Consider the following 12,970-nt stretch of genomic DNA (forward strand, 5'->3'; position numbering starts at 1 on the left):
TAGCACCAGGTTATTTCACATAGTAAGCGAAGGGCAGAATAAAGTAGTGTGATAGCAGTAATCTTCTGTAGATGTGGCAAAGTATTCTTTATTACTTCTGAAATCACTGTTGAGTTCTGAGAGCAGCCAGAGGTTCAAAAATGTAGTATTATTTTTAAATATATGGGTTGGCATTTTGAAATACCATTAAGTAACCTGAAATTCAACTCTGCAGTAATGAGCTAAAACATTTCATCCTTTTTTATGAAGTGACTTAAATGGAGCATTAGTGAATGAAAGAGCAAATAAAAACAATGCCTGCATGTTAAGAGGGGAAAGCCTTTGTCAAATTAGAGAGCTCTTTCTACATCTTTTCCTCATTTTAGAACTTGGATTAATACATTTTTGTATGGGATGGAGTACATGAATTTAATGTTAAACGTGTAAATTATTGTTTCTTTGCCATGAACTCCTGTGGCACATTGTGGACGTTGAATAACTCCGGTCCTTTAACTTGACAAAGAAGTTACCATTTAAAGAAATAATTCTCTGTATATACCAGCTAAGTTTTTCCTGAGGTTCCACACTTGCATTTATTAAAGATTGTTGTAGGAAGAGATCATTAAATGCACTGTTTCAAACTGTATTTTGTTGCCCAGACTGAAGATTAAATTCCTGTTCAATCTCTTTCTTCCTTTTTAGATCACGTCTCCATTGGAGGGCTTGGGGATAGCTTTTATGAATACTTGCTCAAGGCATGGCTGATGACGGACAAGACAGATGAAGAAGGCAAGAAAATGTATTATGATGCTGTTCAGGTATATAAAATAGTTAAATCTTACTTTCCATAAGAATCTAATCTGTAATAATCCTAAAGAGAAAGGCTCAAGGAACAATGTGAAGGATTTATGTCTTTGCCACCACAGTTGTGTTTTTCTAAAGAATTAGTTTCACTTTTAAAAAGACTTCATCGAATATAAATGCAGGAGGAATACAGATACTGTGGGAAAGGACAGAGTCTTGAAGTATAGCTATTTCTTTCCAACTGCAATGCAGTCAGTCTTCGCTGATACTGGACGAGAAAAGTACAAAATATGCAACAAAAATGCATCTACAAGCATCTCTCAGATAGGAATTCAATTCTTTTTTCCTCCATCATCCCTAAATATATTCCTTCTGACTTTTTTCCTTACATCCAGGAGAGAGCTCCTCTGTTGTGTTTTGACCTTATATTTCAGCTGTCAGAATATTTTGATTGTGGGCAACACAGGAATCGCTATATTATGATAGATAATGATAAACAAAAATAGGTTTTGTTGCATAATGCCTTTTTGTTACAAAAGGCATATATTTGCCAGCTTCTGTGAAAACAACCAGTTATTCAATTTTGACACAAGAGAAAGTTTTCAAAAATCAGAATTGTTCATACTTACATTTCCATGTCACATTTTATTTATGATCCTTCTGGTCTGCAATTTGCTTTGTTATTGACAATATTCCCCTAATATGCTGGTTTGGGAAAAATAATGGGTTTGTGACATCAGATTGAGACATGAGAAGTATTAAGTTTAAATTCATATTTACAGGCTTTCCTTCCAGTCTTGGGCAAATGACCTATTTTCTCAGTTCATTGCTTTCATATATATATATATACATACACACGCACACGTGTGCACATATATAAACACATATACATACACATATGCATATGTATACACATACACATATACATATATATAAAAGAAAAAGAGGATGATATTACTTCTTTTTTCCCCCTCCTTTCATCTGTTTTGGCTGGAAGCTCTCTAGGGCCAGGACTTCTATCTCTTGCTAACTTTGTGTATGTACAGTGCCACTGCAGACAAGGCTTCAAGATGCTAGGCAATATCTGCTTATTCTTTGATACATCTAGAAATGCACTATCCCTAGTGAAGAGTTATAAGTCCCCTTTTAATTCCTGTACCACAACAAGTGGTGACCTTAGGAAAATGCAGCCCTGGCTCATTGCAACTATCTTTTTTTTCTTTCATTTTTTTTATTTTTGTTTCACAGAATCATAGAATGGTTTGGGTTGGAAGGGACCTTAAAGATCACCCAGTTCCAACCACCCTGCCACAGGCAGGGACAGCTTCAGCTAGACCAGGTTGCTCAAAGCTCCATCCAACCTGGCCTTGAGCACTGCCAGGGAAGGGGCATCCACACCTTCTCTGGGCAACCTGTGCCAGTGCCTCACCACCCTCACAGGGAAGATTTTTTTCTAATCTCCCCTCTTTCCATTTAAAGCCATTGCCCCTGGTTCTATCACTACATGCCCTTGTAAAAAGTCACTCTCCAGATTTCTTTTAGGCCCTCTTTAGGCACTGGAAGCTGCTCTAAGTTCTCCCCAGAGCCTTCTCTTCTCCAGGCAGAACAACCTGAACTATCTCAGCCCATCTCCATAGGAGAGGTGCTCCATCCCTCTGAGCATCTTTGTGGCCCTCCTCCAGACTTTCTCCAAAAGGTTCACATCTTTCTTATCTTCAGGGCCCCAGAGCTGAATACAGTAGTCCAAGGTGGGGTCTCACAAAGGTGGAGTAGAGGAGAAGAGCCACCTCCCTGTACCTGCTCGTCATGCTCCTTTTGATGCAGCCCAGCTAATGGGGTGCATTTCTCATTAGAGAGAAAAGTCATTTGTGATGATTTGCGGTAGGGTGTGATCTCTGGCGGCAGTAAATCTGACGACCAAGTATCCCCTGCTAAAAAAATCCTGCCTTTAATTTTGTAAGTGCAGATTTGGATGCAGTCAGCTTCATTTTCACTGCTGATGTGGTTTTAGCTTCAGAGCAAAAGGTGGATTTTAAATTAGGTTTGAGTGCATTTGAGGCTTTAACGTAAGAACAGTGATACTGTAATAGCTCAGCTATTAGGTTGGCAGCCAAATGGAGAGAACAAAGTGTCTGATAATACAGTATCAATTCATCTTACCATGGAAGGCATTCTGAAGCACCTCAAAGCTGCTTCCAGTCTTCTACTTCCACTGGTTTAATAATGTCACGTTTCTCTTTTAAACACTTCCTATGCAGGCTAAGTGCTAATGCAGAGACTCATGCAGAGGAAAAAACCCACGTGCCTTTGTTAGTATGTCTATTCTGGATACCGTTGCAGCCAGAATATCACAAATGCGGTGTGACCATCATTCTTGTTGGAAGGACTGTGAGCACATTGCCTCCCATTCTGCCTGGGAGCAGCAGTGGCATTTTCATCCCAAATGAAAACAGAGAGATTCCAAGAGAGCCCTGTGCCTCAATGGCTAGTGCTGACTGCTCCTACTAAGGCTGAAAGGTTCACCTTCCCCTGACTTGAGCACAGCTGAGCTGAGGTACATCAGGAAGTCACTTGCTATATGCCACAGAAGCAGGTGTGCTGTCCCACGTCAGCTGCACAGTGGGAGTGTGCCTGGATGCCTCCTAAGCCAGCCCAAACTACCCATTGGGTGGAAAGCTGCCTGCATCAGGGAAGAGTACTGGGAGCGCTCCAAGCTGTGTCCATGCAGGGTGCAGCAGCATGGCTTTGTTTAAACTCACACTTCAGCTATACCTGGATAACAACCTCCTTGGGTTTGAAAGTACTTGCAGGCATCCTGAGGTCACAGTGGGGAGCAGAAGTGGTGATGGCCACCACATTGTACAGCTGGTTCTCCATGCTTGTGATTGAGCTGGGGGAGCAGAACAGCCAATCAGCAGCATCACCAAATGTGGCAATATCAATGTCAAGAGACTGAGCTCTGCTGTAGATTACTAGAGCTGAAATACCTATTATCTTAATATTTTTAGCAGTACTACATCTTAAGCAGTCCAAGCCTTGTGTCTGTCCATTGTGTCAGCATTTGAGACAGCCAAACTAAATATGTGCTAGATTTCACCATGCTGATGGTTGAAGGCTACTTCGGGTATTTTCTGAGTGGTGGCATTCATGATCTCTGTTTCGTGTACCGAGGTACAGCTATACCAAAGCTGAAAGTGTAACATGTAGCATGTGGGGGTACAACTTGATGCTGTAATGTAGCTGGTTCAGAAAAAACAGCAAGGAAGGTGGAGTCTCACAGAAGCTGAAAACTGCTTGGGCCCCATTGAGATGACAGGTTCTTCACCGAGTAACTAGCCTGTTTTGAAATCCATCCCCATATTGGCTTTATTGCTATTGATCTCTTACTAATCTAAATTAAAGTTAATTTAAGTGTCTGCACAAGCTGCAGTCTTTTTTTATGACTAAGCCTACACTTTTGGGCATTCTGAGACTGCTTCATATTTTCTTAGATAAATTTCCCCCGACGCTTTCAGAATCTTTTTAAGACTACGCCAAAGGGAACAGTGTGATTATTCCTGGCCGTTTGGTCCAGCACATACCCACCAAATTCTGAAAGAGCAATGTGAAGGTTTGATGCCTAATTCAATATCTTCCACAATCCAGAAACCACAAATGAAAATATATGGTGTTATAGTTCACTGTGAAAAGCTGAAATTTATTTAGGTACAGCTTTGGGGTGATTTCTTACATTGTTCTATAACTCATATTAAAACAAAGAGTTCTTTCTATTAGAATTTTTGTAGCACCTACAGATTGTTTTATGGTTTAAGTTAAAAGCAATAACTAAGATGTCAAACTAGATTTAGAAACTTTTTCTGCTTTCCAAAAATAAGATGTGTATTTCGCTGATGCCATTTAAAGGATTGATTTCTAAAGGGAAAAGGGACAGAGACAGTCTTGTTTTGAATGCCAGAGCATAGTATGAATGTATTTATAAGGCCATCAGAGGGATTCATAAACTCTAGATTTCACACAAAAGACAAGTGAATGTATTTTTAATGTAACTTATTTTTCTCTTTTGTAAAGCAATGCATATAATGTTCTGTTTCATATAATACAGGAAGAGATCTTCTTAAATTGGTTTTGGTGGATAGCATGCAACATTTACTTACAAAACAAATGTTTATTCAGCTTTTAGTCCTATTTTGATCATGTAACTGCCCACAGAACAATCTATCAGTCTTTGCAAATATCCAGGACAGGAGCCATCCCACTCTTTTCAGTTAACATAGTTGATTTCTGAGACACAGTTGAGTAGGTTCAGTAAGAGAGCATGATAATTTAGAGAAAAAGTGGACCTTGTGGGTTCACTTATACCTAGTCTAGCAACAGCAGTGCCACAAGCAACTGCATCAAATCCTCCCCTCTTGAATGTGTCAGCACTCATTTTCTAAGTTGAAGGGCAATTTTCCCACTATTCTTATTAATAGGTTGTCTCACACTTGATGTCTGATAATCATGTATCTTTTCCAGATTGTCCCATTATGTTTATTTCTGGCCATTGCTGCAAGTGTTAAGCATCTTAAATACTTTCTCTCTGATGCTCCTTCACCCTCTTCTCAGTTCTAGAGAAGGGGCATATCTAAAGGCTGTAAAGAGAGCAGTAATTCAGCCCAGGAGAACTTCATGGGAGTAGGGAGAGTCCCTCACTAGGACTTCCCAAGCAGCTTGATTCAGTGCAGCCCTGTGGTATCAGACAGGTAAAGCTGCTGTGAGGCATGGCTTTATCTTAAGCCATGATATTTTACTTTTAGACATTTAGATTGTTTAATTTTTCATCCTGGGTAACAGCTGCTTAGAAGATTGTAACAACATGACTTATTGATCTCTGGAGAACCTAGCATGTGGAAGCAGAAATAGTAGAAATAACAAAAAGAAGAGCAGGTGCTGTGAAGCAGTGCCATGGCTGTTCTCTGCCAGATTCCAACAGCAGTCCTGAAAGTCAGGCTCCTGCTAGGCTGGGGTGCACGATTAAGGGATGCAGTAACCTTTTGTGGGTATCAAAAGGTGAAAAAGTCATTTTCAGCCTCAGGATTTTGAGTATTCAGACAGAAAGTATAGAGGATCACTCTATAATTTTTACATACTATTTAGTATAAAATATTTGTATGGCTTACAGTTTTTGTTTCCACATTGCTAACTTTGAGACTAGCCTTATACTCAGTTTGTACTCTGCCAAAGGAAGCTATATGGTTTTAGTTCTGCAGGCAGGAGTATGGTGTATATTTATCAGCATTAAGTAGTGAATATTCTTCAGAGCTGTCAAGATTTCAGACTTTCAGATAAATAAAACAAATCCATGTAGACTCTTTTCTCATTTACATGAGGGAGAGAACAAAGTGTTGTTAGCAAATTGAAAACATTATATTGGCACATAGGCCCTTTTCATCTCCAGAGTTTCATGAGTGTCTGTTTAACTGTGGTGACAGTCTGATGGCTGGTCTGTGCTGATTGCAGTTTCCACTAAGTTGCTTGAAGTCGTTTGCTTTGTGATTGTAGTGGTCTTAAAAAGTACTTAACTGGTGTGGACAATGACAGAACTGCAACAACTCAATTAGAACAGTTTGTCACACTGGGTAAAGCTAAAAGTATATTAATGAACTGAACATTCAGTACTTGAAGCACTTCTTGGCATTGAAGGAAATACATACATAGGGCAGACAAGGCGGTGCAATAGGAGCCTGTCTTCAGAATGAAACAGTGCATAGAACCCAGCATTCCCACTGCACACATTTGGGGTTTTGGAAGGGGGGGGAGGTATTGTCTATAACTTCAATGTGTAAAAATGAATGGTTTATTTACATATTTTGTCAGCTGTCATGTGTAAAATATTTATCACTCAACTGCACTGGTGCTCTGTACATAACAATAGCATAGCTGTATTGTGTAGGAATGCAAAGTTCATTGCACTTAGCAGATGAAAACACCCAGAGGACTTGCTGCTCCTTTTTATTCACTTTGCTGTATTTCCCCTCTTGAGAGGAATTTTAAGGCTTTCCACAGCTGCTTCCAGAAAGCATTGAGATTAAAGACAGGCTTCTGCAGATTTTTAAGTTGTTAATAATGTAATTGCACAATGCCTATGTTTTGGACTTAGATCTATGTTTGGCATAGAAAGTAGACTTTTGGACTATGTTTGGTATAGAAAGTACTTATTAAAATGTTTGCCTATTTATGAACTGTCAAGGAGAAGTAGCAGAAATTGTTAGGTCTCTTAAGGATAATTTGAACTAGAAAAGTCCTGTGAGAGACATTGTCCCCTTTTTACTCTTGGCTTTGCTATTGTCACAGCAGCCTTGTCCTTACTACTTGTGCTATTTTCATTTCCTTTTTTGACATCAAAAGAATTTGTCAGGAGTAGGAGATACATAGTCTAGAATACTCAGAAAATGCAAAATAAAACATTTTGAGAGTGACTTGCTTTGATTCATGCCATTCCATTAATACTGTTTTAAGAATATGAGTAAATCCAGCCTTCTGGTAGAAAAAACAGTATTAAGTACATTTAGTGCAAGAGCACTGGTGCGCTCAGAGACACTTACAGATCTATACAGGGGAAAAAAAAAACCCATAATTAGATTTGCAGATAAAAGCAAGTTATCAGTTTTCCCCTAAAACATAATTATCTTTTTAGTGATCAGATGGATAGACAGCACGGTAGTAGATGTTTGCCAGTGCTTCTACTTCAAAAATTTAGGTATCTACATTATAAGCATTCATATTTCATTTCACAGGTAAGCTTGTCTGTATAACATGTCTTCAGTAAAAAGATGTAAAAGAAGTAAAAGACTTCAGTAAGTGCCTTATTGCTTTCAAAATGTTTCTTATATACTGTATTTAAACAAATGAAAACTCTTGTGTGTCCAAATCTCAGGTTTGATTTTTAAAGCACAGTTTAGTAAGCAGAGAGGACCTTGGGGTAAGAAGATGCCTCTTTTCCTTGGCAGCAGTATTTAAATAAATTGCAATACGGGCTTGAACTTCCTATTTCATCCTAAGTTTTCTGGCTGTATGCTTTCATATGATTCAGACATCTTGGAATGTGTATTTAAAACCTGTATGAATAATATTTAAGAAAACAGAATAACTCATGAAGTTTAAAAAAAATAAAAAGTGCAGTGTTTTTCTGCCATCTCCAAAACAGCTGTACTAATGCAAATCTTAATCTTTGCATAACGAACTCATAAGAATTTTGGATAAAAGTATAAATTTGATGAATTATTAACACTGCTGAAGAAAAGTGTCTGTTGCATTAGACCAACAGAGAAAACATGAAGGAAGTAACTTAAAGTCAAGAAAACAGCATGCAAAACCACAGTAATCCTGACCCACACCGCAGTAATCCTAACCCACCTGCTGTGTGCAGTTTCAAAGCAATAAAATGTATTTGTGCAAGCCTTAAATACTAAAATAAATGAACAATTGACATTATATATCTTTGAATTACCGGAAATAGCACGTGGTAGAATTCTCTTTCATACTCACTGTTGCTTCAAATTGTCATAATACTGTTTATGAACAGCAAGATTCCTCAGGGAAGAAAAATGTATTAGAAGTTTGAACTGAGATAATTTATAGTGCTTTGTTGTAAAGAAGCCTTCTGAGTTGTAATTATTCCCAAAACAAACATTATTAATCCTAGAAATTTAGAACTAGGATGATAGTTTTGAAGTTTCAAATTCATTAAGGTATAGAAATGTGTAACTATGACTTGCAAGACAATTTTATCTCCAGCTACAGTGACATCTTGAGGTGGGAAATGAAATACCTGGATTTTGTTAAAACAGCAGTAGTCAATGAAATTCATTCATCATAATTAGAGTTCTTGTAAAAGGAGAGATAAAATGGCTAAGTGCTAGGGGAAGTAGAACTGCAGTTCTGCATTGCATTTTGAGGCTTGTAATTTGTTATCCTTTCTCCTTTAGCAGAGTTAGCCTTTTTGTGGTGCCTGAGCAACTTAGAGGTGGAGAATTTTTTTACTGAGAAGCCTCCTTCTGTGCTCTGTAGACTTCTCTGTTAATATTTTTATTACCTGTCAGCATAATCCACCAAGAAATTATCCACCCTCTATTAAAAATAAGCTTGTTGATTAGGTTTTTTTTACTCATTTGATCGGTGAGACTACTTCAGTTCTATATCCTTTATCTTTCTCTTTAAGCAATCCAGTTCAAGGTCCTAAACAATTCAAAGGGCAAACGAAGGACTTGCCAATCACAAAATCAAGTCATGGACTGAGGAAGGGGGTGATGAAGACAGCATTTAAACTGTGTGAAAACCTTAAAGGAGTGAAGAACTAAAGGAAGGAAAATGAGTATTTATTAGGAGAGTCCAGTTCTGCTTAATTTTGCACGGGTAAGGAGCAGCAGTGTAATTAATGTACAGGCTTAGGAGCAGGCTGATAAACAGAGAATACAAAACAAGTTGAACATATTGCTCGTAGAAAGGGGGCACGAGGGGGAAGAAATTAGGTTGAGAAAAACCAAAGAGTTTCTCTTGTACTGTTGGTAGCAGAGACTACACATGTGCAATTTGCAGTCCTGTAATCTAGACAATTCCTAATGTCTCATTCAGGACAGTTCTTTCAATGTGACAGATAGGCAAGGGCACAACTTTAATATATGAACTCATGAGAACGATGCCAGAAGTAAGACAAGGTGCACTTGAGTCACAATTCAAACCATAACAGGGACTGTTTGTGTTTCCAGTTGAGTGCTCCAGCATTTTTACATGCTGGGAAAAAATAATTTCCCAAAACATGGGGAGAAAAATAATTTAGCTAAAGGCTTTCTTACCTTGAGGACTGTAAGTAGAGCCTTACATAAAAGCACACACAAAAAACCAGTTGCCAGGAATTGTATCAGCCATAAAAGTTAGTCAGGCTGTAAGTGCTTGTAGGTGCATGACATGTAGTAGAAATATTTCTTTAAATATCTGGCAAATATTTATTTTCCTTTAGTTTCGCTTCCTTCCTCTCCTTTTCTGTTCACTGTCTTTTTTCCAGGCTGTCTCAAATTTTATATCTTTTGGGGGGGGGTCACTACGAGGGAGCATCTGCTATTGCTCCCTTTGGGAACACACATTTGCAGCCACTTTTTCTTTGCAGCCTTTTATGTTGCACAATCTCTCTGCTTTACCTTGATGGAAAGAAAGAAATTACTATTTGAATTGAAGGAATAGATTCTGGAAAACAATAAAATGAAATTTTCATTCACTTAAAAGAAAAACTGTACCAACTCCGAACAATTATCCACCAGCAATATATTTTCAGCTAAGCAAAGACCCCATTCTTCTAGCTTTTTTTGATTATTTGCAGATACTATATATATTGGTTTGTATTGAGAATATTTATTACGGTTAAAGGAAATAATAATCTCTATAGCTATAAATAAAACACCATCTGATCTGCAGCCAGTGCAGGAGGGAATTATTTGTAGGTGGGTCCAAATTGTAATCTAGCTGCAGTTCAAGAAATGTGTCCCATTTTTTAAGTGTGTAGATACTTACATCAAAAGAAAAGTAAATTGCTCCTAAGTATGAAATTCAGAATTAATTCTATGAAACAGAGCTTTTCACTTTGGTGGATCATTGTAATCATTCTACATATTCATGTTTTATAACTGCACCTACAGCACTGCAGATAACAAGGGCTCACCTTTCTCACCTTTGCATTCAAGATTATTTATACTTAAAACAATTGCCCGTGTATTCTAGCTAGTGATGTAGTCCTGCACTGGACCTCAAGCTTATGTAAGAAATTAATGTATTTCAGAAAGTTCTGTCCAGCCTAATGGCACTTAAAACCTTTGTGAAACTCACTGAGAAATATTTTAATGTGCTGCTCCCTGAAGTACATACCATTATGTTATGACCGCAGAAATACTAAAAATATGAATAGCAGGTTTGTGAATTGCCAATGGATGGATGATAGATGGCATTTTGGCAGTTTGGGTATAGATTCAGAATTGAGAAGTGAAAGAGTACTGATGTTTGTTTATTGTTCACTTTGAAACTATTTTATTATACTAATGCATTATACAGACGTACATTCCAGAAGTAGTGCTTTATTTGGAAGTAAATTCTGAAACAAATAATTATAGTTAGGCTGGACTTATGGTGAAAAGGAAAGTTTTACTATGTCTTATTGCTGCCAATACTATTATCAATACAGTTTAAAATTTCAATGTTGGGGAGATTTTTTTATATGTTCTACTCATGCAGGTTATACTTTTTTTTTCTTTTCCTTTTTTTTAACTTCAAATGCATTTCATTCTTGAGGCTTTCTAAATATGCTGATTTTTTATAATAACTTTCTTTGAGTTCCAGAAACAATTGTAACACATCTAAAAAATTCACACTTTGATGCCATGCTGGAATTATTCCAGATTTCATGAAACTTTGATACTACAGATTTGTTAACAAGCGTCCTGGGTTCAGCAGTAGCAGTCATTTTTCTCCTTCTTAGTAGCTGGTGCAGTGCTGTGCTTTTGACTTTCAGCCTGGGAACAGCACTGATAACACTGATGTTTTTAGTTGTTGCTCAGCAATGTTTACTCTGCCCAAGGACTTTCTGAGCCTCATGCTCTGCCAGGGAGGAGGGGAAGCCAGGAGGAAGCAGAGAGAGCACACCAGACCCAAACTAGCCAAAGGGGTATTCCATACCGGCAGGGGGATTGGACTAGATGATCTTTTGAGGTCCCTTCCAATCTCTAACATACTGTGATACTGTGATACCACAGCACGTCATGCCCAGTATATAAACTGGGGGCAGTTACCCTCGGGTTGGGGTGGGTATCAGTCTGCAGGTGGTGAGCAGTTGCATTCTCTTCCGTTGTTATTTCCCTTATCATTATTATTACTGGTGATAGCAGTAGTGATTTGTGTTATACCTTAGTTACTGGACTGTTCTTATCTCAGCCCGTGGGAGTTACATTCTTTTGATTCTTCTCCCCATCCCTTTGGGAGTGGTGGGGAGGAAGAGAGGGGGAGTGAGAGAGCGAGTTGTGTGGCTGTGAGTTACCAGCTGGGCTTAAACCACAACAGCAAGACTTTGGAAAATGTTCCAGGGCAAGTGGCTAACCTCTAGTCTCAGTCAGAGGGTAGATAAATAGCAATGAGAGAAGGGAAACCTATATTTAATGAGAAAAGTTTGTCTAGCTCAGACCAAAAAAGGCCCATGAAGAAACTTCTCAGATTTAACTGAAGCTTTTGCCAGTCCCCCTGCAAACTCCAGGGCAGTGGTTTTGTGTGCTCTGCTGGTACAACAGCCAGTAACACAAAAAGAGCTACCAGCCTTCTGGAAGAGATGCTCCTTTGCCCTTCATGTTTTACAAAAGCTGTTTGATTAAGGTCAGTTTGCTTAAATCATGTAACTTCTACAAAATATGACTTCATAAGCACATAACTTCAAATGAAGTTTAGGCTTTACCAAGTTACAATGTTTGTTTTCCTGTCTTCCAGAGTAACTTGAGTTTATTGAGTGCTGATGGATTTGCAAATCAGCACACTTGGGCTGATGGATTCTGAAGGTTATTTGTACATATCAAAGGCTATTTGGATTTCATGGCTAGGTAGAAATTATTAGTTACCTAGCATGCTGTAATAAGGGCATATGCATCAGTGTAGGTATTCTCTAGCACTCAAGGACCCACGACTGTACAAAGTATGACAAGGCAGTTTGACAGTCTGTAATACATCAAATAACTAGCTAATAAAAATAGCTTTAAGTGAGATGCTTACATAATAAAAATAACTTTTAATAGGCATATGTACTAGTTCTTAATAGGACCCATTTATAAAACCAAGATGATTTGCTTTACTAAACATGAATAATTAATTTGGAAATATATTTTTATTTTGTGACATTCTTAGCATCCATTAACATCAATTTGTTGGTTTCTGAACATCAGTTTGTCAAAATAATTTTAAAATTTCACAAGTGGAAGTCATCTTTTTTCAGACTGAACTTTACTTTTGAGCCAAAAGAGGGGAAAAAAAACCTCTGAAAGATTAATTGGTATTACAAAATCAATTTTCATACTATAAGAATCATCTCTGGTCTAGTTACTATAGTTCTGAAGGTGTATGATTAATCTTGTTTCTGCAAGAGACAGTAATATTTCGTTATGTTTTTCATTAATTCTTTACT

The 12,970-nt window shown here is 37.9% G+C and overlaps 1 protein-coding gene across 1 annotated transcript in view; it reads left to right on the top strand.

Moving 5' to 3' along the window:
* Positions 1-12,970, top strand: part of MAN1A1 (mannosidase alpha class 1A member 1) — a 151,476-nt gene that overhangs the window by 127,361 nt on the left and 11,145 nt on the right. The window contains exon 8 of the mRNA XM_061378131.1: positions 682-797. Coding sequence (XP_061234115.1) covers positions 682-797 — 116 coding nt within the window. The remainder of the gene's footprint in view (positions 1-681; positions 798-12,970) is intronic.

The sequence above is a fragment of the Neopsephotus bourkii genome, unplaced genomic scaffold (genome assembly GCF_033783945.1).
Source record: "Neopsephotus bourkii isolate Nb327-2 ecotype Australia unplaced genomic scaffold, CSIRO-AGI_Nbou_v1 NB_1765, whole genome shotgun sequence".
Classification (NCBI taxonomy): Eukaryota; Metazoa; Chordata; class Aves; order Psittaciformes; family Psittacidae; genus Neopsephotus; species Neopsephotus bourkii.